Below are 26686 nucleotides of genomic sequence, written 5' to 3' on the forward strand. Positions count from 1 at the left end.
GTATCTGAAATGTAAGCCATTGCAGCTAATTGAATGTTTAAAAATTTGATATCTTTTAAATGATGACTCCACAACAGAGGCCAGAATTACAGAAGGAGACGTTTCTATACCATCAGGTCCAAACGATGAAGGACACCCCAATAGTAATTCTATTTTTTCAATTAAGATGAAAATGACACAAAAGAATACAAAGGGGGTGACAATGCATCTTGGAAAAAAAAAAACATCTAATCTATTCCAGCTCCCCATTTTCTGAATATTTTTGACATGGTTGACTTTCTTAAAATGAACATGCACTCACGGGGCAGCTGAAGTGGAAAGTAGAAAGCAGGTGTGGCACAGAATGGAGGTGCATTGCTGATGGGTCCTTGGGGGCACAATGCTAGACAAGCAAGCTGAGTTTTTCTTTTCTTTTTCTTACCCAAATCCCCTCTGAGGTAGACATTCTAGGATGTCATAGCACAGGCTGAGTTGGTCGTCCCTCGTGCTTGTGTAGATGCACTCCAGGGCAACCACCATAAGCTGGTCAGGGTCCCCGATCACCTTCTGCGGACACTGCATGAATATGACACACATTATGGGGCTGGAGGTCAGCAATACGCCTTGCAAGCAACGTGCTCAAACCTTCACTGTGGTACTTCTTCCATTTGAATTAATGAAAATATTTTTGTTGAGGACCGGGGTTCGAATTCCGGCCCCGCCTATGCGGAGTTTGCATGTTTTCTCTGGGTACACCGTTTTTTTTCCCACATCCCCAAAACATGCAACATTAATTGGAAACTCTAAATTGCCCGTAGGTGCGCTTGTGAGTGCAGCTATTGTTTGTTTGTATGGGCCCTGTGATTGGCTGGGGACCAGTTCAGGGTGTACCCCACCTCCTTCCCGATGATAGCTGGGATAGGCTCCGTTTGTGAGGATGAGCGGCTCAGAAAATGGATAAATATTAATGTAATTATCTCCATTTCAAATAATAGTAGCGTTTTCATGAAGTTTTACGAGTCTTATGCCACTCACATCAGGTTTGGAGTGCTGGAAGATGATGAGGGGGAAGGCGAGGTCGTGGCAGGCCAGGCCCACCAGAAAGTCTCGGAGCAGACAATCGGCGGCGCCTTCCTCCTGTCGCTCACAGCGGTGCAGGAAGGGCACCATCCACTGAAAGGCATCTTTCACATAGCGCTCCCTGTTGGACTGATGGCAAAAACACATTTATGAACAACTTATAGAAACTATTAATTGATATGAATTATAGGTTCAACTGATGAGTGGAGTAGTTGATGTTCACTTCATCCCTATACAAATTATAGCTTTGAAATCGATCAATCAGCAATCATGTGTTTTGAAATGTACAAAGTCTGTACTAAATAAAAGAGGGTACCACAGTCAAAAATATACAGGTCTATCTTCAAGTACAAAACCCATTTGTTTTGACGTCAGAGATGAATAAATTAGGTCACAAGAAACGGATACAACATAGTAATTATGAGTGTGATATTGCTGAAGTCTATATATAATATTTCTACTCATATACTTAACTTGGTTGCTCTCTGGCAAAGAAGCCCATCAGATGAAGGCAAAGGGAGTAATTTAATTTAAGAACACGAACACAAACATACAGAGAGCGAGAGCGTTCCCTCAGGGCAGTTAAACAGTTTGTGTGGGTGCAGTAAACATTTGCTGGCCACCCGGATGACTGATCTTACTGGCAGCGGTCCTCGTAGGCTAAAAGAAGCACGAGGCGGATTAGCGACCATTCGAGAGGATGCCTCGTATATTGCACTCCAAGGACACTGCGGTCGCTCCACTACGTCACCACCATAGATTTTTATTACCGCGCTCAAATTAAAATGGAAAACAAACACTGTCAAATGAATGATACTCAATGCGGCCTTATTGGGTGAGACTGAGAATTGAATTTATTTTATTGCTAATTATTAAAGACATTTAATTTTTTTAATTACAATGTTCATTTTTGTTCTTGTCAAAAATTTGTTTTACAAAATATTTTTTTTAAATGGCTCTTTTAATAAGTTGAGCTAACAATTATATAAAACACATTTCAATGAATAAATATTTAATTCAACATTGAGATTTCTCTTGCCACAAACTACTGTAATGAGTTACTTTAAAATGTTTGTTTAATAAAGTGAATAATTATATATTTTTTCCAAATGTAATTGTAATTTCTAAGTATTTTATGATATATGTAATTAAGAGTTACATTCAGTTCACAAAATTTTAAAATGAATTAGGAAGAAGTCAAACAAAAATAAAAAAAAATACAATTTGAATTTTCTTACAAATTTACAAACACTAAATATTTCTAAAATGAGTAATGCACAATTTTGACTGATACTGTCACTATTTTTGTAAAAAATGCAGTGCCACCAGAAATTATTCACAGCTCTTCTTTTGCTGTTACAGACTCATTCTAAACTTGATTTGAGTATCTTCTTCTTCTTTTCCTTTCGGCTTGTCCCGTTAGGGGTCGCCACAGCGTGTCATCTTTTGCCATCTTAGCCTATCTCCTGCATCTTCCTCTCGAACCCCAACTGCCCTCATGTCTTCCCTCACCACATCCATAAACCTTCTCTTTGGTCTTCCTCTCGCCCTTTTGCCTGGGAGCTCCATCCTCAGCATCCTTCTACCAATATACTCACTCTCTCGCCTCTGAACATGTCCAAACCATCGAAGTCTGCTCTCTCGAATCTTGTCTCCAAAACATCCAGCTTTGGCTGTCCCTCTAATGAGCTCATTTCTAATCCTATCCAACCTGGTCACTCCGAGCGAGAACCTCAACATCTTCATTTCTGCCACCTCCAGTTCAGCTTCCTGTTGTTTCTTCAGTGCCACCGTCTCTAATCCGTACATCATGGCCGGCCTCACCACTGTTTTGTAAACTTTGCCCTTCATCCTAGCAGACACTCTTCTGTCACATAACACACCAGACACCTTTCGCCAGCTGTTCCAACCTGCTTGGACCCGTTTCTTCACTTCCTGACCACACTCTCCATTGCTCTGTATTGTTGACCCCAAGTATTTGAAGTCGTCGACCCTCTCTATCTCTTCTCCCTGTAGCCTCACTCTTCCCCCTCTACTTTTCTCATTCACGCACATATATTCTGTTTTACTTCGGCTAATCTTCATTCCTCTCCTTTCCAGTGCATGTCTCCATCTTTCCAATTGTTCCTCTGCGTGCTCCCTGCTTTCACTGCATATGACAATATCATCTGCGAACATCATGGTCCAAGGGGATTCCAGTCTAACCTCATCTGTCAGCCTATCCATTACCACTGCAAACAGGAAGGGGCTCAGAGCTGATCCCTGATGCAGTCCCACCTCCACCTTAAATTCCTCTGTCACACCTAAGGCACACCTCACCATTGTTCTGCTGCCATCATACATGTCCTGTACTATTTTAACATACTTCTCTGCCACACCAGACTTACGCATGCAGTACCACAGTTCCTCTCTTGGTACTCTGTCATAGGCTTTCTCTAGATCCACAAAGACACAATGTAGCTCCTTCTGACCTTCTCTGTACTTTTCCACGAGCATCCTCAAGGCAAATAATGCATCTGTGGTACTCTTTCTAGGCATGAAACCATACTGTTGCTCGCAGATACTTACTTCTGTCCTGAGTCTAGCCTCCACTACTCTTTCCCATAACTTCATTGTGTGGCTCATCAACTTTATTCCTCTATAGTTCCCACAGCTCTGAACATCCCCTTTGTTCTTAAAAATGGGAACTAGAACACTTTTCCTCCATTCTTCAGGCATCTTTTCGCCCGCTAGTATTCTGTTGAATAAGTTGGTCAAAACTCCACAGCCATCTCTCCAAATTGCTTCCATACCTCTACCGGTATGTCATCAGGACCAACTGCCTTTCCATTTTTCATCCTTTGTAGTGCCTTTCTGACTTCCCCCTTAGTAATCATTTCCACTTCCTGGTCCTTCACTCTTGCCTCTTCAACTCTTCCTTCTCTCTCATTTTCTTCATTCATCAACTTCTCAAAGTATTCTTTCCATCTATTTAGTACACTACCGGCACCAGTCAACACATTTCCATCTCTATCCTTAATCACCCTTACCTGCTGCACATCCTTCCCATCTCTATCCCTCTGTCTGGCCAACCTGTAGAGATCCTTTTCTCCTTCTTTCGTGTCCAACCTGGTGTACATGTCTTCATATGCCTCTTGTTTAGCCTTTGCCACCTCTACCTTTGCCCTACGTCGCATCTCGATGTACTCCTTTCGCCTCTCCTCAGTCCTCTCAGTATCCCACTTCTTCTTCGCTAATCTCTTTCGTTGTATGACTCCCTGTATTTTGGGGTTCCACCACCAAGTCTCCTTCTCCCCTTTCCTACCAGATGACACACCAAGTACTCTCCTGCCTGTCTCTCTGATCACCTTGGCTGTCGTCGTCCAGTCTTCCGGGAGCTTCGGTTGTCCATCGAGAGCCTGTCTCACCTCTTTCCGGAAGGCCGCACGACATTCTTCCTTTCTCAGCTTCCACCACATGGTTCTCTGCTCTACCTTTGTCTTCTTAATCTTCCTACCCACCACCAGAATCATCCTACATACTACCATCCTATGCTGTCGAGCTACACTCTCCCCTACCACTACTTTACAGTCAGTAACCTCCTTCAGATTACATCGTCTGCACAAAATATAATCTACCTGCGTGGTTCTACCTCCGCTCTTGTAGGTCACTATATGTTCCTCCCTCTTCTGGAAATAAGTGTTCACTACAGCCATCTCCATCCTTTTTGCAAAGTCCATCACCATCTGCCCTTCAAAGTTCCTTTCCTGGATGCCGTACTTACCCATCACTTCTTCATCGCCCCTGTTTCCTTTACCAATATGTCCATTACAATCTGCACCAATCACAACTCTCTCGCTGTCTGGGATGCTCAGAACTACTTCATCTAGTTCCTTCCAGAATTTCTCTTTCAACTCTAGGTCAAATCCTACCTGTGGTGCATAGCCGCTAACCACATTATACATAACACCCTCAATTTCAAATTTTAGTCTCATCACTCGATCTGATACTCTTTTTACCTCCAAGACATTCTTAGCCAGCTCTTCCTTTAAAATAACCCCTACTCCATTTCTCTTCCCATCTACTCCGTGGTAGAATAATTTAAACCCTGCTCCCAAACTTCTAGCCTTACTACCTTTCCACCTGCTCTCTTGGATGCACAGAATATCAACCTTTCTCCTAATCATCATGTCAACCAACTCCTGTGCTTTTCCTGTCATAGTCCCAACATTCAAAGTCCCTACACTCAGTTGTAGGCTCTGTGCATTCCTCTTTTTCTTCTGACGCTGGATCCGGTTTCCTCCTCTTCTTTGTCTTCGAGTATAGTATTCTTAAAAAAAACTACATAAAATATCCCATAATAAAGTAAAAATATTATATGTAGACATTTGTGTAATTAAAAGCTCAGGTGCAGTTTATTGAACATCATTTGGAATGCCACACTCCTGTCGCTATAACGTCTTATAGTTGGCAGTGTGTGTCAGAGCAGAAACCAAACAATGAGATCTAATGAAATGTCTGCAGACCTCCAAGACTACATTGTGTCAAGGCTCAAATCTGGGGAAGGATACAAAAGAATCTGCAGCAATGAAGGTCCATAAAAGCGCAGTGGTCTCAATTATTCGGAAATGGAACAAGTCTGGAACTACGGGGATCCTTCCTAGAGCTGGAAGTCCAACCAAGTTGAGTAACCAGGGCAGAAGGGGCTTGGTCAGAGGTGGACATGAATCATATGCTCACTAAGGCAGAGCCCCAGTGCCAAGATAAGTGAATTATCCAGAAGGTCAACAATTGCTAACACACTCCGCCAATTAGCCTTTATATTAGAGTGACGAGACGGAAGTCACTAAAAGGCACATGGCCGCTTGAATTTTACCAAACGGCACTGTAAAGATTCTCAGACTTGCAGAAACAACATTCTCTGCTCACATGAAACCAAAATGGAACTTTCTGGTCTGAATTCCAAGTGTCATATCTGGAGAAGAAGAGCCACTGCTGATCACCTGACTAACACCATCCCTACTGTCAAGCATGGTGGTGGCAGCATCATGATGTGAGGCTGTATTTCTGCTGCAGGAAATGGGTAGCGTCCGCATAGAGGTTAAGATGACAGCTCCCAAATATAGAGAAATTCTTCAAGAGAACTTGCTCCATAGTGCTGTGGAACTCTGACCAGGGCGTCAATGCACCTTTCAACAAGACAATAACCCAAAGCACACAGCCAAGATGACCAAGGAGTGGCTTCAGGACCAGCCTGGGAATGTCATCAAGTGGCTCAACCAGACTTGAATCCAATCCAACATCTCTAGAAACACTTCAAGCCCCACTGACACGAAAAGCATGATTTTTAGTATGTTTTTAATTAAAAAAAAAAAAAAAAAAAGGCAGCCGGAATGAACCCATCGTTTTTCACCACACAACATGATTTTGACGTACAGTATATGGCTTTTTGTAACTCCCGCCATGAGAATCCTCTCAAGGGATTTGTTTTGGAGAAGAAGTAGGAAATGATTGTCACCAGGAGGTCACTCAGGCAGCCTCGTGTGTTTATACCAGTTTTACCTGCGGGAAGATAGCGGTTTGTTCCTTCATGTTCGCCAAAATGCCGGTTCGTTGTATTTCTGCAAATTGTTCAAACACTTGGGAGGATGGATTTACTCTTGATATGTTTTCAAAAGACCAAGTTCGTCGTGAAAAAAGTATTTACGCTACATACTTTCATACATACTGTCGGGGAGTCTGTTGTTAGTTAGAAGTGATGCGCATATCTAAATATGTGTCGAAACGATAGGTTAATATTGCCCCGGTCACTTCACTAGATTGTGAGATGTTCTCTTCTTCGAAAAGAGCTTCCGTGTCCCATAGCAGGTGCCACTATGAGTTTTCAATGGTGAATGTCCCGGTGTAACATCTGCTACTTTGCGCATGGATGACACACTCTCCGCTCATATTTATTTTTTCGTATAGACATTGAAGCGAATAATGTTATATGTATTTTTCATTACAATATCTATTTTACAATGTATATAGGGATGTCAGTGGGGCTTTAAAAATGGCTGCCCATGTACGTTGTCCATCCAACCTGACTGACTTTTAGAGGATCTCCAGAGTAGAATGGGAGAAAATGCCCAAAAACAAGAGTGCTAATCTTGTAGAGATATACACAAGAAGACTTGTGCTTGTGATTGCTGCCAAAGTTCCTTCAACAAAATATTAAGCCAAGGGTGTGAATAATTATGTACCCATTGTATTTATACTTTCAATATATTTGCACAACTGTCTGAATGTGTTATACATTTTTCAAAATGGAATATGTAGATTCTTTTCAGAAAACTATATTCAAAGCAGCTTTATAATAAGTCTGTAACATCGCAAAATTTTGAAGAAGTAAGGCGGTGTGAATACTTTCTGGTGGGATTGAATTTTTCAAACAAAGGAAATAAGTTGTAGATGTCTTACGTTGTTCATGAGCAGGCGCAACTTGTCGATGTTGGCAAGCTGCTGCAGATCTCTGAGTGTAAGGTTGAGGTCCCCTAGAGTCTCGTAGACCAGTGTCTCCAGGGTGACCAGGTCGTCACAGAGCAGCTCCAGGCCGGGGATGTTACGTTCCGTTCCCAAACGCACGAGTGACAAGGCACAGTCCACCTGGGCCACAACAGTATTATATTATATTACAACTACCTAGCAAAATAAAACAAACACACGTTTACTGCTGTCTGTGAACATTTAGTGTGGTAAGTTCCGAAGTAAATTAAAGCCACACAAGGAAAGTACATAAAAATCTATAACAATTCCACCATGGCTCTAACAATACTAACTTCGGAGAGTAGCAAAGTGGAAATTTAATGGATGTTTATCACATGCATATCTCTGCCGTCATGAGGAAAACTCGTATGTTTACCAGGTGTGGGTCATGGCCGAAAGAACAAGATCCCGTATACAAGTGGACGAAATGAGTTTCCTCCGCAGGTGTCCGGGCTCTCCCTCAGGTATATGGTGAGAAGCTCGGTCATCCGGGAAGGGCTAAGAATCAAACTGCTGCTCCTCTGCATTGAAAAGAGCCAAATGAGGTAGCTGGGGGATCTGATTCGGATGCCTCCCAGATGCTTCCCTAGTTAGGTGTGCCGGGGGCGTCCCACTAGAAATAAATGCAGAGGACAACCCAGAACACGCCAGAGAAACTATGTCTCTCAGCTGGCCTGGGAACGCCTCGGGATCCTCACCGGAAGAGCTTGAGGAAGTCACTAGGGAAAGTTAAGTCTGGGCATCCCTGTTAAAGCTCCTACCCCCTCAAGCTAATGTGGGTGGGTTGGTGGGTGGGGTGGGATTGGGTTGGGTTGGGTTGGGTTGGTGGGTGGATGGATGGATGGATGGGTTTGTATCAGAGGAGAAATGTGGAAGGAGCAGAACAGTGAAAATGGCCCGATAATAATAATAATGAATTTAGGTGGAGATAATCATATGTATACGTATAATATCAATAATATCATGGTAGCTTGCCTGGGGAGTCAATGGTGAGTCACCAGGGCTGGATGGATAACAGATACTGGAAATGATGACTTGCACAGCCCGGTTTTGTCAGCGAGCTAATAGCGCACATTCATTTGTGCAGCAGCTTGAGCAAGGGCTCAACGCAACCCGAGCTGAAATCGGCGGATGAAAATGTGAGGAAAAAGACGCCCTCCTCCGCTCTTTTGCAGCCCTCCAGAGAGAGATGGAGATTTCCGCCCACAGCTCAGCCGACACCATTCACATGTTAAAAACACTTGGTAATTACCACCTGGCCTTCCTCTCGTTGTGCTAACAACTCACAACAGCTATCTCGTCTTTTCAAACAGTTTTCTTCAACGCACTAATTAGCTCAACATTTTTTTTTGTTTTGCTCCATTTCCCCCATAATTTGCTATGTTTTGGTCAGAAACAAAATGAGGATGTTTTTTTTCCAAGGTTTAATTTCTTTTTTTTTTTTTTGTAAAGTGAGTAAATAAAAAATATTTTGCTTGCTATGTTGGTCATTATGGCTAAAATGCTCCATTTTAGTATCATCAGACCACAGATCATGTCTCCAGAAGTTAAGATCTTTGTCTTAGTGTCCTTCTACAAAATATAATCTGTTTTGATTTTTTTATGTTCTCAAGGAATAATGGCTTCATTCTCTGTGAGTGGCCTTTCAGCCCTTGTCGGTGCAGGACTTGTTTCACTGTGGGTAATGACACTTTCTTATTGGCTTCATACAGCATCTTCACAAGGTCTTCAGCTTTTGTTCTTGCGTTGATTGGCACATTTCAGACCAAAGCACGTTCATCTCTGGGACACTTAGCCCTTCTCCTTCCCGAGCTGTGTGATGGCTGGACATTCCCTTGAAGTTTATACTTGTGTATAACCGTTTGAAAAGATGAACATTGCACCTTCAAGCATCTGGAAATTACACTCAAGGATGAGCCAGACTTGTAGAGCTCCACAATTCTTTCTCTGAATTACCGGCCGATTTCTTTAGACTTTCCCAAGATTTCAAACATAGAAGCGGAGTGTTTGAGGTGTGGCCTTAAAAATATCCCCAAGTCTGCCATCAATTAAGACACATGTTGTCAGTTAACCTGTCAGGATAGTATTATAGACATAGTACTTTTTGTTTTTAAACTTCTGACCTTGAAGAAAATAATAAAGATTTGCTAAGAATTTCTCTCATTATTGTGACATTTAACCAAATTAAATAACTTTGGTGATCGTCATTGACCTAAAACATGAGAGCTTTAGTCTGATTTGAATTCAGACAGTGAAACAAAAAAATAAAATGTGTGTTTTTACAGTTTATGTAAATGTCTGACTTCAACTGTATATACATAAGTTCCACTTTTGCCATTGAGCCAACGAGGTTGGATGCCTTTTTTAAAATTAAATGGAAAATGAAAATTAAAAAAAAAAAAACATTCAACAAGAGACAAAAAAAAAAACATTGATAAAGCCTTGCTAAACGTCTGTTCAAAGTGTCCAAACATTTCTTTTCTTTCAAGCATACTGTATATGCGTGCAGTGGGGGCGTGGGGAGAAAAAAAAAAAGTGTACAAACTCAAATGCCGGGGGCCAAAGAAAGATCTCTGGTGCTTCCCTCAGTAATAAGTGATGCAGAGAGCAAAAGAGGAAGACAAAGTCTAATTAAAAAGGAACAAGGGAAACTAGAAAAGAGGGAGAGATATGATGTGATTCCTGGAGATTAACAAAGATTGCCTTACACTTTCTCAGACACGCACATGTTTGTAGTGGTTTAGAGAGGATGGTGAATGGTGGTGTAGTTTGCCAAAGTTGTCTTCAAAAATGAACAGTGAACACTCAAATCCCCACTCCTCCATCCGTGTAAGGCATTAAAAAAAGACGACCACACGCTTGTTAGACATCTCGACAAAAGAGAATCTCCTGTGATAATCTTGATCCATGACTGCATAGGAGGTAAATGACGTGGAGTGGGGCCTGAATATTCATTTTTGAAGTGGTCACTATAATGATCTGAACTCAGTAAAAACGAATCTGTCATTGTCCCAAAAATCTTGGGAAAAGGAAAAAATGTGTAGATGAAATGTGTAGATGAACACAGGATGAAAAAATAAAAATAAAAAACAAGGAAAGGTGTACGTACAAATTTTAGAAAAGGGCACTCAATACAGTGGCGCCTTAAGATGCAAGTTTTAATGTTCCATGAGCAGGTTGGCAACGTGTAAGACTTGTATCTGAAATGCTCATTTCTCACCAAAATGAATGGAAATTTAATTAATCTGTCCGAGCTTCCCTGAAAAACACACATATATACAGTATATTTACAAGAAAAAGACCATTCTATAATACTGCACTTTATAAAAATGTAATTGCACATAAATGGAAGTAAAAATAAACTTTTTATTGCACTTTGCATAACTGTTCCCTCTGGTGTGCCCCCCTTGGCCACCTGGGGGAAGTAAAACACAAAAAGATATACATGGAGATGGTCTCATTTCTTCAGTATAGCACTAATATAAGTCAGCCTTCTCAGAGTATAAATACATACCTGTGAGTATTGTGATATCATCTAGTTATGTATTGCTCTGCCAAATGTGTTCAAATATTTGATGCTTAATGCATTAAAAAATTGTCACACAGATGCTACGTGAGCCCATCTGTGGGTTATCCCAAAATCTGTTAGCATCAAGATAGCAGACTTTAAGGTAAAGTTTTGTGGTTACTTTAAATACCCAACATATTGTTTACTTTTAAAGTAAGTAATACACTCCACATGTGCAGAACAATAAGCATCTTGAAGCCTCTCTTTTGATGAATTGATATTCCTCACTGCTGCATATCGTGAAGTGTGTTAAATGCCACCACACAGCACTCATATCTCAAGTTTGCACTCGCGTATCAAAGCAAAAAAGGGGCACATGGTGGCTCTTATCTCAAAAACATTGAAGCCAGGTTACTCGTATCTCAAGGCAACACCATAAAAGGTGGTTCAAGAGGTGGCTCGATTGGGTGTTAGGCATACCTGCCGGGAGCAGGATTCGATATCCTGCGCTCGGCTGCAGTACCAGTCGGTCAGGAGCTGCACGGAGGGCGTCGCAGAACGGAAGCGCAGCAAATCTGGGGTGTCCTCGTACAGGAAGGTGTCATCATCAAACAGGTTCGAGTCCAACATGGTCCTAAGGGAGGACATCAGGACATAGATTTAGCTTTCGTAAGTACTGTATTTTCGCAGTATAAGGCGCACCTAAGAGCCTTTAATTTCCTCAAAAGCTGACAGTGTGCCTTATATATGGATCAATATTGAGCCTTTAGCGGAGCCCATCTAATGGTTGCATAACATATCCCCAGCCTCTACTGTAGCCTCTATTCTATGCGCCTTATATATGAAAAATGTTTTAAAATGGGCCAGTCATTGAAGGTGCACCTTATAATGCAGTGCGCCACATACTGCAGAAAATACAGTACTTCATTTGAAGACATTTGCTATCAAATGAGAAGCACGGATCTCCAAATTATGTGGGAGTTTTGCGGGAGTTTGGGAGAGCAAAATCTACTTTACTTTGGGTTTTTGATTAATTATAAAACTGACATTTTCATTTAAAAAAGGGCACGATTTATGGGGATAAAAAAACATCTGCAAATTGTGTAACATTTTTTGTTTAAGTTCATTTTTCTTTGTATGTTGGATGAAATAAAAATACACGCAAATTTGGAGAATATGGGGGTGTGTTGAGGGAGACAACACCTCAACCCAAAAAAATTTAATTTAGAGGAATTACAAGCATATTAGATCCCTGATAGAACCGCCGAATAGGAGCAGGGGGTTATCCAATATAGTCCATTACATTGAAGCAATTTTTTTGTGAGTCACATGCACCCATATTACTGTACTGCAAAATTGTTTGTAAGTATTTTTCGTAGCCTAAAACGACTACTAAGGTACAAAATTATTGTGAATACATAAAAAATACTGAAAAATGTTTCGAATTCTATCCAAACAAACCATGCTGGTGCGCCTGATTATGGTGCCGTTGATATACAGAACAGTCATAGGCGAGTTACTTCCATGAGGTGTGAGGAATTAGTGTGCTTCCTAGGTCCAAATCTGCCATGCCTGCCTCTCTCTGTCTCCCCCCCATACACCTCTCCCTCCCTCTGCATGCATGATCACAAGGCTGTCACGTCAATACCCTTCATGCAATATGGCTACCACGGACGTTTGTCTTTTGGATAAATTTTTTTGTGTGTGTATCCGTGACCTGGAAATACTTCACACTCATTCTCTGCCTGCATTCTGCAACAGTACCAGGAAACAACAGTGGTCAATTCTATAGACCACTATTTCTTTCTTAAAACCAAAATTTGTTTTTTGCAGGGGGAGACTGAAATGGATTGATGATATTTATTTGGGCGGCATGGTGGAGCAGCTGTAAAGTTCAGGGTTCAAATCCTGGCCCCACCTGTATGGAGTTTGTGTGTTCTCCCTGTGCCTTTGTGGGTTTTCTCTGGGCACACCGGTTTCCTCCGACATCCCAAAAACATGCAATATTAATTGGACACTCTAAATTGCCCGAGGTGTGATTGTGACTGTTTGTCTTGACGTGCCCTGCGATTGGATGGCAACCAGTTCAGGGTATACCCCGCCTCCTGCCCGTTGACAGCTGGGATAGGCTCCAGCACACCCGTGACCCTTGTGAGGATATGCAGCTCAGAAAATGGATGGATGGATGGATGGATATTCATTTGTATTGAGCAAGAGTTAGCTTATTCAGAGTGTCAATGAATCTGCCTTCACAGGCACATATTGGCAATGCAGCGACTTTGTGGATTATGAGTGTGTTATGGTTCCCTTTGACATTTGCAAGATCATCCAGTCTTAAGTATGCTTGCGGAAGAACCACCCAGAATAGTTGCGAGCTGAATTGGTGAGAGGTTTTCACGACGAGACGAGCTTTACTTGTGCTTACCTGCACTCGGCCGCCTCGCACCAGTCGCTTTGTCGGTGTCTCTGCTCGTCCCACGCCATCAGCACCCGCTTGCCACACTCGTCAACGCTGATGGCAAACAAAAGCAAACACTAGTAGTGATTCTACTGCCGTGATTACGCATACTATTGCTAGTTCATGTCATAGTGTGACTAATATTACTACAACTACTAATCCAAGAAGCAGTACTTACTACGACAACTACTAGTGGCAGTGACTCTTGTGCTAAAATTACTCGGACTACTTCTAATAGAAGTCATGCTACCTCTGTTACTATTTCTATGGCTTTATTTTACACTATTTTTGAGTGTGATTATATATTAATTATTTAAATTCATTCAAATTCGACAGCCTTGTAAACAAAACTTTTCTGTGTGGTTTCAAATTTACACCTATATTTACATTACCTGGACTCTAAGTGTACAGTGAGTGTAAAACTACGAATCCTCAAAAGCTTATGCAGTCTTTAATGGTGCCACACAAAGTATAAAACAAACATCCAAGTAGCAAGTGAGTCACTGATATTAAAAACCAAGCATGTATTTTTCACCGACATTCTGTAACAAGTTCTTCCATGAAAGAAGCGAATTAAAAAAAGAAGACCTGGCAGGTAAGTTGTCTTAAAAAAAAAAAGTTGGAAAGAAACATCGACAGTAAATATTAATGCAAGAGCAAAGTTATTGATGGGGGGGGGGGTAATAATTCTAACAATCTGCTTCCAATCACAAATTTAGAGCTGATAGTATGTCGGGGCGTCAAGGCAAAATTGGAAAACTTCTGAACTTTTCTTTCTGCCACCGTAACGCGATCAATTATCACCATAGGGCTGCTGCTTCTTCTCCCTCCCGCTCATGTACACAAGCAGATGCGGCGCGAGTGTGGTGCAGTGCAGTCGGAGCTCATGTGCCAGTGGGGACAACGAGCGGGGAACTGGCCCACGGCGAGCCTTGTCATGATGGATGCTCACTGCAGAGCGGCAAATGCCCCACTGCCATATGAAGTCACACAAGTGCCCAGTAACAAGGGAGGAAAGTGTGTGTGTCGACAGTGAGCCCCCATTATATCGAAACAAAGTATTCTCCCCCATTGTATATCTTGCAGATATTTAGTACGTCATTTAGCCTTATGATAATTACATGAATTTTAATCATTTAACTACTTCAAACTATTCCAACTTCAAAATTATGCATATTTCCACAGTAAAATTCAACATTTATTTTACATTAAAATTCCCAGATTTAGACATATTACCGTAGTCTATGGAAGTAAATTAGCGCCACCAGGATTTGAATTTGAAATGCCACAGAAAACAGGATTTGAATTTGAAATGTAGTGATCACATTTTCAATAGTTGCTACAATTAGCTGTCTGATATTCAACCAGCTACAATTCGCTGTCTAAAATTCACCATCTGAGCAACCAGGCAGGGTTAGTTCGGGTCAGAACCGAAGAGTGAATTGTAGCTAGTTGAATTTTAGAGAGCAAATCGAAGCCGGATGAAATTCAGACAGCAAATTGTAGGTGGTTGAACTTCCGACAGCAAATTGTAGCCAGTTGAATTGTTAACGTTGAAAAGTTACACTGAAATACAACTATTGAAAATGTGATCGCTTTACATTTCAAATTCAAATCCTGTTTTCTGTGGCATTTCAAATTCAAATCCTGGTGGCACTAATTTACTACCATAGTCATCCCTCATTGTACATTTTTATGACAGATTCAAACCATACCAACAACTAAATATTTTCTACATTCCAAAAATTCCCACTAATGCATACTGTAGGCATTTGTAATATATTGTTTGCATTTCTGTGTCTGTTAAAAGGTAGAAATAAGTTTGTCTGCCCTTTCATGCCTTTATAAACTCTTACCGAGTGAACACTTGTTACATCAGCTCTATGCATGCATTAACATTGAAACCAAGGCAAGGTGACACTTAAGCTTTGTCCACTTGTCAAACGCTGAGTTGTCAGCCATGTGTAGCCACAAAGGGCGAGAAATGAGCGTTAAAAGTTGGTTAAATTAGAGTTTCGTATTTCTTTTTCTTATTTTCTATTTATTTTTAGTTTAATAGTGCAGAATGCTATGAAAAAAAAAAACGGAGTATTTATTCCATATTCCTGCTATCAAGCCTAAAATCCTTCAAAAATGAATTCAGAGGTTTGTTACTGAACAGATCTTACATATTCAAAGATAATTGCTGAAAACGTGCAAAGACTGAAAACTACGTTGAAGTGAACTGTGGAGCTAGAATTTTTTACCACTTCTGGGGTGGGGGGACATGGTTCAGGAGACATACACGCAGCATTCCAAAGAAGACAGTAGGGCTTGCTTTTTCACATTTTTGAAGTCTTTTATATACTTGACAATTTTTTTTTTTACCATTCAAATTTGCCAAGGCTCTCAACAACACTCTTTTCTATGTTGTGACAAATTTCCAAAACATTTATTTTCATTTTACAGAGATTTTAAATGCTACATTCCAGTTATTCCAGTAGCGCGCGCTGAATTGTCTCACTCGCGAGGACAAATAGCACACTCAAACATTGACCTAAAAGGTGGATATTAATTATATTGAATAAATGCTCAAACTGCTTCCCAAGGATGATCTTAAAGGTGAATTTTTGCAAAATATTTCATTTGTGCAACACACTCACCTGGCCTCAGGCAGCAAGATGGTGTACTCATGTGGAGAGGTGGTCTCGGGGAAGTTGGACAGGATGGCCAATCTATGCTGGAGTAACTCTGCCCCGTGGTACGTGAAGAGGATGTCTAGAGCCTGCACATTACTATCCTGTAACCAATAAAGATTTTTTTTAGGGGGGGACAAAGTAGATATGCAGTGCAAAATGAAAGTTATCATGAGCGGAATTTTATTTTACCCTGGCGTAGTTCCGTGCTGACAAAACAATATTCTGACTACGGAACTTCTTGAAAAACTCTGCATCATATTTCTGCTCGGCTGCATGGGGACCTCCGAGTATCTCCTGGAGAGATAATGAATGAACAATACTACTAAAAAAAAAAAAGTCAAGTAAGGTAGTGTTACTGAAATTGGCTGAAGGTCAAAACCCGGGACTACAAGTTGATGTCGAACTCCAGAAGAGTGCTTTTCTTGTTTGGTTACTTCAAATGTATTCATTGATCAATTCATCTAATTAAATTATTATTTGATTGATTCTGAATACAATACACTGGTAATTTAATGAAGGTTTTATAATGGAAACCGTTTGACCAGGAACATTTTATTCCCATTTCCATTATTTCTCATTGGGGTAAAAATATATTCTAATATCTGTGTGGATCTGGGAAGTAGCCTTTGAATGAGCCGTGCTCAGACAGTGCCGGGGCCAAGTTGGGATGATAAAAGCCTCTTAATATCATATTCATAGACATCCACAGAGAATGGATGGGGGCAGAAGGAATACAATGGCGCACCCGCAGTTACCATGACAATGTCCGTTTGGCTCGGCTGTCTCTGATCAGGCTAAAATCTCATCTTTTTCCTGTTCGCTGTGTAAGGAAAAAGTGCGCCGCGCCGCGTGGCGATTTATGGAGCGTGGAAAAAGGTGGCGGCAGTCACATTACTCACCCCGAATCTCAACTTTTCCAATTCATATACTTTTGGTGGCCTTCAACGGTGCAATAAAAACACATTTCCCAGCCAAAAGCCATCCATTCTTGTGTCAGATTTTTCAAATGCCTGTGACGCGAGTATGGGCTACAACCCTTCAATATTTCTAAAATGGGATTACTGCGGTTAAGAGAGAATATCAGTGAAAGGCAGATAAGAAAATCCTCTTTTTGCTTTGGGCGGGACTTTATGTGTGAGGGAGAAGCGATTGGTTTCATAAGAGCTCTAAGTAAGGCATAGAATCAAGTGAAGATGGGGAGTTGTTGCAGCAGCTTTCATCACACACACAAGACGTTTGGTCAAGCAAAGACCTTGTGGAGTTAGTTCTTTACTTTGGATTGATGATGGGTCCTTTCTTTAATATTGCATGGAGGCTTTTGGCTTAATATAATGTAATCAGTAAATAGGAAAGAAGAATTAATGGAGAAAACAAGAAGACAAAGCATGACTGCAACCTTTTATTTGATGAAAGGTTAAACCAATCAAGTCTCTTGTGCCCTTTGCCATTTGAGGACGACATCTGCGGGTCGAACACATTACATTTTGTGCTGGCGACATGGTCATTGACCCGCATATCAAACTGGCCACTTTATTAGGAACAAAATTTAATTGCAACACTATTAGGGGGGGGAAAAAAACCTTAGATAAGTAAAGAGGTACAAACGGTAAGAGGCAATGTGTCCCGCCAGGGTGTGTTCAAATTTACCTCGTACGTTGCCAGCCTGTCCAGGTACGACAGCAGTTTCAGTCGGCTCCGACACAGCTCCTTCTGCTCCAGTGTCAGCCTGCAACATCAGATTATTTTTAATTTTTAAATGAACAGACGTATTGACAAAATACCTTTGACCACATTACAATTTATTTCAGCTTTTCAAAAAAAATTCCCAGCGAGTGAATCTGAAGAGGTCGGAACCATGCTAAAATCTCCCAAAAAGACATGGGGAAAAAATGTTATAGGCTGACGAAACCAATGTTTAACTTTTGGGTTATCATTTCAAAAGTTTGAATTGTTTCAAGTAGCACTAAGTGTTAGCACAAAACCTTCTGGCTTCTACTACAAAGCTAAACAGAAATCTGGAAATGTCTACTAGAACGTATGAACTTGATGAGGCACTTTAAATTGTGACGTTTGGGCTGGCTATCATTTAACATTTTTTTTGATTGGTTGATTCTGAATACAGCCACATTCCGAATTAACAATTTCCGGCCTATAAACCGCGACTTTTTTTCCACACATGTTCAACCCTGCGGTTTACGCAGTGATGTGGCTAATTTGTGCATTTTTTCTAACGGCCGCAAGGGGCACTCGAGCGGAAAAGGTAAGAGTGAGACCCGTGGAATATATGTGCCGAGGAAGTGACTTTTACCGGTCCGGCCCTGTTAGCGCTGCGCTAGCATGTTACTGCCATGTCTCTTTGATTTTTACTGGTATATTTTTTATGACCGGCCCTATTAGCATGGCGTTAGCATTAGCGCGGCATGAGGGTTAGCACGGCATTAGCGTTAGCGTTAAACTCTGTGTGTGTGTGTGTGTGGTGTGTGTGTGTTGTGTGTGTGTGTGGTGTGTGTGTGTGTTTCAATGTGGGCACTTGCGGCTTTTACACAGCTGCGGCGTATGTATGTACCAAATGGTATTTTCTTTACAAATGTACTGGGTGAGGCTTATAATCAGATGCGCTCTGTAGGCCGGGAATTACGGTATAGTAGGGTGTGTACACTTAAGAACCACGATATCTGAGTTGCTGGGTTTTTTTGTACTTATCCTTTAGTGGATAAAGGGTATGTGTCAACATTAATGGTGGAAAATATTTTTTGAAAATGCTGGTCCAACTTCTTTTTAAAACAACAAAAACCTGGCACAGGTAGAAGAGATTCTGTGTAGACCTAAAATGGTTAACTTCGAAGTTTAGTTCATTAATAGCTTGTCAAACATTAAATAAACTTCATGAAGCAGGGCCGTTTTAAAATTTCTGTGGGAAGTTTGTCCGGGGTTTAATTTATCTCGGAATATTCCAAACTCAACTGCATGAATAATTGAGTAAAATGAGTCTTAACGATCAATTAATTGATGAGTCATAATGCCCTGAGAAAAACAAATCAGGATTTTACTTTGTTACTATCATGAATACATTTTCACAAGAAAAACAAAGACTATCGTGACTTCAATCACCCCTGAAAGCCTCATCAATATTGTCTAATCAAATATCCTACAGTATTGTACTGTGTAGGGATCTTCTCCCGCTACTCATAACATATCAACTGACCATAATACGTAGAAGGCTTTAGTTTTTTTTTTTTTTTTTTTTAAATGTATTACACAGCAGTAGTCAGCGAGGCGACTGATTATACTGTGCAGGCGAAATCCATTTTCTGCATAATTGAATCACGGCCGTAAATAAAGCGGATGGCCGCAAATAACAAGGCTCTATGCTTTAGTGGATGTATGGTACTTCCATTCACGAGGGGAATGAAAGGCAGTAAAGCATATCTAGTGGTCAGGTGTGAGCCTTCGATTGCATGAAAAGGTTGTAAAATTAAATTATTTTTGCTCTGAAGAATATTTCGATAAACCTAAAAGTACATTAAAAAAAGAAGGGGTTTTCCACGAACTGTTCCATAATGTTGGAAGCACAGATATGAACAAAATGTCAAAATTTATCAGGATCTAAATGGTGCACTCACTTCCTACGCGTCAAAAGGTCAAGCCCCGACTGATATAGGCATGGTTAAACAATAATACATTTTTTTCAAAATCCGAACATATACTGTACATTGATTTTACTTTGTACAAGAAGAAGATGGACTGACTGGCATTTACTGAAGTGCCTTATTAATGTTTTTATTTAAAAACATTGTTCTTTTCATTTTATAAACCACGCACATTTACCATTGGAGCGACTGCAGCTCACCAGTATCCAAAGGTCACTGGTTCTGCTATGCCAGCTCGGACTGTTCCCATTTCAAAGTGTCCTTTTGGAAAGACACTGAAGCCTAATTTGCTATCAGTGGGCCTGGCAACGCCTTGCATGGCAGCAGCTGTCCATTGGTGCATAAATGTGTTGGTGAATGTGAGACTTTGCAAAGCGCTTTGGGCGTTGTGATAATGTAGATAAAGCGGAATATCAGTGCAGTCCATTTACCAATTGATGTATTTTTTATTAGAGTAAATAAATATGCATGATTTCAATTAAAATGATTTTTTACATTTATTTTAAAGATGATTTACTATTTTCTATTTTGTTTGAAGACTAACTATTTACATTTATTTTGTTAACGGACTATGCCAACGCTCATTAATAAAGACGTGATGTTAACATACACGCTCATACAGCTGCTATTTGAACACCAAAGATCAGCAACACATACAAACAGGGGATACAACAATACTCCATGATCACATCATTTTTCCAAGTCACCTCAGGCAGATATTCTCTCTGTTATGTGGAAACAAACCGCTATTATTGGAGTTTAGATGCCTAGCATGCTGTAGCACAACATGATACTACATTGAAGGCACGCAACTCTTAACTTCGACTTACTAGTACAGTATATTGTAAATACCCATAAAAACACACTAAAAAATCTGCAATATAACAGGGGTGCCAACAGAGAACCATGATATACTGGCGCAACAGTATTGCAACATTGAGGTTAACAACCTGTATAGGGAAAATGAAGTGTCAAAAGCTGTGTATCAACCGGGATAAAGTGAAGAGTGACCACGGGGGAGCTGACCCCTTCATTGCAGTCTTAATCCCTCATTACAACGGGTACTATCACTTCTTATGAGGCTTCTTCTATACACACTAGTAGAGATTAACACCGGCTCAACGCGCTCGCCACCACATCAAAGCACGCCGGCTTAGCGCTCATACTGGCAGTAATTAAAGTGTCACTCTTTGGAGTCCAGAAATGGTAAGAGATGGTGAAAAATGGTTTTAATGACAACTGAGTGCCTGATTTATTCAGATCCAAAACAGCGGGCACAAGATGTTTTTTCACTCGAAAAGATTGCGAGTACTCTTGGAAACAGGTCTAACAGGGTTGGAGACTGCCATATTTAAGAGGGTTTTTGCACTTTAGGTAGTTCTCACGCTTATAACATGAAATATTTGGGAGAGAACTGCGACGGCAAAATGACATTTGAAAGTGATGAAAGTGGAAATGCTAGCGAATAGAAACAAACTTATTATTAAGTCAGAAAATAAATTAGTCCACATGATAATTTTGATAATGCTACCCACTTATCATTCAAAAGCTTCATAATTGCACTGCTAAATAGGTGATATGGTGCAATTATTTCAGTTTCTATCAACTTTCCATCAATTACTGCCAAAAATCCCAAATATTTCAGATTTGGCCTTTGTTTATACGTTTAACTGTGCATAGTTTCAGCGCATATGCACAGATGTACAGTACTGTAGTTCCCATTACTGATCATGAATGGAAATAGCTGTAGCCCTCTACCGAGACGATGATCTCCACACAAGGCATGAGATAGTTATGCCCGAGGAGCTACACAGATGTTCATGCCTGACACCGACAGTGCTGGAATAAATGGGAGAAAGTTGTGCAAGATCCAACACAGCCCAGTAGATGAAAAGATGACAACGTGATAGCTGGCTAAGAAAGGAGGTGGATGGTCCCAGTGAGAGTGGATTTACACACTTCAAGGCATTGAAATCGCTGCAAAACCAACTCGGGTTCTACTTTTGGCCACTGTAAGATGAGGGATCCTGGTTAAGGTGAGCCATTTTAAAGTAAAGAAAAATCTTTTTAAAGAAAGAAGTAGCCAAAACACACCACTGTACTCTCTTTCTGGGTCAAATGATCGTTTCCAAATCATAAAATTAGATTTTTAATACATCAACAATGGAGCTATGAAGCCCTTTCTGCTTTAGGGCTATACAAATAACCTTGACTTTAATTTTTTGGGTTAAGCTAGGCTGAAATTCAAAAGTATGTTTTAATAAGTTAAAATTTATTTTTATAGTATGTGGAAGGTGAAAAACTATTCTCGATATCACAGATTTTCATCTCTTGCGGGTTTGCTTGCTGCAGTAAACCGGGGTTCTCTGTAATATTTTAAAAGCACACGGAGCAGTACCCTGAGGGTCAAGTGAAGAACTCCGAGCAAATTCAAATGTCAGAATGGCACACCTTATGCCGGCATTGGTTCTGATGAAGGTTAAGTGCTTTTAAATTGAGAGCAACAATGGAGAGCATCCAACTACGGAAAAAAGCTACATCTGCATGCAAATGCATTTTTAATGGCCACCATTTATTTGCGTAAACGCCGTACTTTTTCGCTGCGTTTACCTTTCGGATGTTTTAATTGTGTCTAATGTGCGTAGGAAGGGCTTGATGGTGGGAGCGGATCTGCATGTATGAGAGGTAATTAGTGGCCACTGAAGGCTTTTTCATTAGTCTTTCCCCAGGCGCTTAACAACAAAGGCATAAATTACATGAAACTGATTAGCCGCTAATCTCTGCTACCGCCGCCGCCAAGTTTTGCCATCGCCAGTAATGTCCCCTTGCCTTCCCGCAAACTAATCAAAGCATTACTGTCTAAGGTGGCGGCTCACTTTTGCATTTCCTCCCACACATCATGACTAGCTCCAATTTCGAACCACCACAGCAGATACAAGGCAAAAGTAATGGCCTCATCTAAGCTTCAGATAAGATACCATGTTGTTGCCTTCTCTTCTGAGCAGCCAACAGGCTGTTGACAGCGAGACTGATAAAAACTAAGAGATAAGATTTTCTTGCAAGATTAAAAAACGAGAAAACATACAATTTTACAATAAGGGATCACGGTATATAAACAGCATTACAGCATGTTTTACAATATGTAATAGTATAGAAAACCCACCGATCATGTAATAGACGCTCTCCCAAAAAGGTTTACAGCTGGTGCCTTGAGGTACGAGTGATCCTACTTACAATTTTTTGGGGATAAAAGCTGTCGATTGGCCACTTTTTTGCTTTGACTTTTGAGCAAAAAGTCGAGATACAAGCACTCTATAGAGCTCGTGCACCTACGTCATAAAATCACGTGACTTTTGTTTACGTCGCCATATTGCCGGTCTAACAAAACGCTATTCAATGCTAAATCGGTTGGGCACAACACAAAAATACGTCTTATAGCACGATGCCCAGTTTTGTCTGATATTATTAGATATTTAGAAGGTGATAATGAACAAAGGTATGTGGAAAAAATAGATAAACTCAGCATAGAGGACCCGTATTTAATGCCAAAGTCGATGTTTTCGCTGATAAGAAATTGGACTGTTAATTTGCTTCTGCTTGAGTTGGACAACTGGATCTACACATGTATCTGGTGAGTAAGTCGTCGAGATTTACACAGAAAAGTTTGAAAGCGTATGAAAGTCTGGACGCATACAAAAACTTCGTTGCTGGATCTGTTCTCAATCAGGAATAAATCCCATATAGTGACGGGTTGACGGCTCGTAAACGCAAAAGTGTGTTTGGCCACATGTTAACCTTTCCCGGAATCCATCAATATTTTCAGCTAGTATTTAATACAAATACCAATATTTGAATAAATGACCCCTGGTTTTACATAAACTCGCATTCAATAACTATGATTGGGAAAAAAAAAAAAAGAGGACGGAATCATCTCCACGGAACGTACGCGGAAGTGACTGCGGCCACGTTTAACCTCCATAAACATCTGCGACAGTTTTTTTTTTTAAATAGGCATTGTTCTCAAATGAGCCAATTTGGCATTGTAAATACGTGTTGGTAATTTGAGATTGAGAAGAATAATTCCTGCATGAAATGAAGCGATCGCTACACAAGCATGTGTGTATTTTGGTTGGGCACCATCCATAATGTTTAATAACCAAAATCCATTCATATTTTCTGTTCTTTTCAGCCGGCATTCCATAGAATGATCTCTTTGAATATCTGTCTCATCTGTTGTGACAACCAATAGCACAACAGGTCTGTGATATTAAATATAAGTAAATATTCTCCTCTGGTTCAATGTCCCCCACACTGTTGAGCAGCTCTGTTTGACCAGTAATACGACACCGTGAAAATGGTGACGTCACGTGCAAGAGCTCTATAGTGGCATTGAACTCAAAACTGACTTTACAAACACGCACCAGTTTGGCAGACAGTGAAGAATTCTTGAAAAAAAAAAAAAAAGAGGCTGCTTCAAGGCGTTTATTGCCACTCCCAGTTGGAGTTTACTGTCAAACTAAGAATAAATCAAAGATAATTCCACTCCTAGTATATAAAATAACCACACAACTTTATCTGAACTTATTCACTGCCAATTACTGCAATAGAAGTCAAATATCCATTTTAACTGGGAAGAATGGCAGTAAATGAGTGCTACCGCTCGCTTAATGCTACAAGCAATGGATATTTAAAGACACGGTGGAGCAATGCATGCAAAAAAAAAAAAAAAAACTATTACAACTCTCAAAGGCATATATACTTTATCCTCGACAAAAACAGACTAACATAATTGTGGCTTACTGAGTTACAGAAATAAAACAAAGCAAACATTCTGACAATTTGTACTCAGCATTTCAAAATGTCATAGCTCACGTACACACAGTCACTGACCTTGTAAAGTCAACCTTGTCTAGCAGCTCTCGTTTCCTCCTGCTCTCCTTCTCCTTCTTCATCTCGGACTCCTCCTCGTCTGACAGATCCTCGTAGGGAAGGTCATCCAGGTCCACGTCGCCCGGCATGATGAACCTGACAGACAACGGCATGGGTGAGCTTCAACACAACACTTTTATTTAATTCAAAAGGAAAAGAAATGCGCTTGACACACCTGCTCCCATCCTCTCGGTTGCCAATGGCGATGAGTGCCTCCAGGTCAGTGCCCTTCAGGCCATACTGCAGCAGCTCCTTAGCCGTGTCCACGTTCTCCGGGACGCGCTCCACGCACTCGTGCAGTACCCACGAGCGCTTGCGGATCTTACTCTGGGGCAAGCAAGTTACGAAAGAAATGTCAGGATTTTATTAAAAAAAATAACGTGCGAAACAGAGAAAGGGGTTGTAATGCGTGATACGTACAAGATAGTCTTGGATGGAAGCAATGCTGACTGTACTTTTCCTCCATTGTCTCTGGTAGACCAGGTCCGAGTCCAAATTATATGCTTGAGCGAGAGACAAGGCCTCACCGTATTCTTCATTGTCAATCTGTTGTAAAACAATCAAAACCTTTAACATCAGATGAGTGGTGTTTTACATTACAATCTTCCTCAGTTAATTCTTCATGTACCACTGTAACTTGTTTTTTGTGTGATTTTTTTTCCACAACAGGACACAATGACAGCTTGAGACCAAAGTCTATTTTGTTCTTGTTTTTATATGGTCTCTCCACATGGCAATTTTTGTTATGGAACATATTCCCTCGAATAAATATGGGTCAACTGTAGTGAGATAAAGCACAGGAAGTTCCCTCTTTATGATAGATTTCCTGTCCTACGGCTACAACAAAACACAAATCTGTAAATGAGAGAGGATGCATTTATCTTATCTCGTTTTCCTACTGGAACATCAGGAAATGTTGACATTGATGTAGGGTGGACCTAGAATCTGGTCTTGTTGAACACCACTATTTTTTTTTATTATAATACCCACAAAACTCTTGTTTTTTAAGTAATTATAATTACAAAAGTAACTCATTAAAATTTCCAAGTATTTTTTTATAATTTCATGTACAGTATGTGGAACCCCAACAACTTTATTTCAGTTTCCCAACCTTTGTTGACTCAAAGGTCATATTTTACACTTCAGAAATGACCCAAAAACATTATATTCTAAACAATAATATTCTTGTATATTTACTTACACGTACTTATTTTCAGTTTAGTTGAACACAAAGCTAATCTGTTGTAAAATGGCAACAGGTTCAGTGTATCTTATTGAGATAACATCACTAATATCACTTAGAGACTATTTTTATATTGTTTGATGGCTCCTCATGGATTGTATGCAAATTTAGGTGGAGTATTAATATTCTAGGGGGTGGGGTAATTTTCTCTAGTACATTAGCCGTGGATTTCTTCTCATCATACTGTTGAGCACATTGCCCGGCTCTTAAACTGTGCTGCCATACCTCGTGCCCAACTTAAATTATTAAGGCCAAATGAATATATTAGGATACAATACAAAAAAGTGTTTTATTTGCTCGTTTTATTTACCCATGGGGACAGACCTGTGGGGACATATTGGGTATAAAACACTACGATAAGCGTCAGCCTTTAAGTTACGCTTTAAATAGCTGGCATTTGTTGGCAGCGCAAAGGCTGTTGTCATATCAATGGCTGAAAAATTATTTGATTGGACAAAAGCAAGCCCACGCGTATTGTGCACGAGTACAAACACACACGTGTGTGTACATACACAGTGTATCTATTTCTATTTGTGTGTGGAAGTACAAAGGAGCACATTAGCCAGACTGCACTTCCTCGAGGGCAGTGAGAACCCCGCAGTTAAAGCTAACGTAGGAGGACAAAAAAAAACCTCAATCTGTCTCTCTCGCTCTGTC

General features: G+C 40.5%; 1 protein-coding gene across 2 annotated transcripts in view; it reads right to left on the reverse strand.

Annotated features, from left to right (window-relative positions):
* The window catches only part of nbas (NBAS subunit of NRZ tethering complex), a 161012-nt gene that overhangs the window by 105378 nt on the left and 28948 nt on the right, over positions 1 to 26686 (reverse strand). For both annotated transcript variants that reach the window (XM_061811916.1, XM_061811915.1), the window contains 11 exons: positions 25207 to 25332; positions 24962 to 25113; positions 24748 to 24882; positions 17855 to 17933; positions 16397 to 16501; positions 16172 to 16308; positions 13497 to 13583; positions 11552 to 11705; positions 7498 to 7683; positions 1015 to 1188; positions 422 to 555 (listed from right to left, as the gene is read on the reverse strand). In XM_061811916.1, the coding sequence (XP_061667900.1) occupies positions 422 to 555; positions 1015 to 1188; positions 7498 to 7683; positions 11552 to 11705; positions 13497 to 13583; positions 16172 to 16308; positions 16397 to 16501; positions 17855 to 17933; positions 24748 to 24882; positions 24962 to 25113; positions 25207 to 25332 (1469 nt within the window). The remainder of the gene's footprint in view (positions 1 to 421; positions 556 to 1014; positions 1189 to 7497; positions 7684 to 11551; positions 11706 to 13496; positions 13584 to 16171; positions 16309 to 16396; positions 16502 to 17854; positions 17934 to 24747; positions 24883 to 24961; positions 25114 to 25206; positions 25333 to 26686) is intronic.

Source organism: Syngnathoides biaculeatus, chromosome 23 (genome assembly GCF_019802595.1).
Source record: "Syngnathoides biaculeatus isolate LvHL_M chromosome 23, ASM1980259v1, whole genome shotgun sequence".
NCBI lineage: Eukaryota > Metazoa > Chordata > Actinopteri > Syngnathiformes > Syngnathidae > Syngnathoides > Syngnathoides biaculeatus.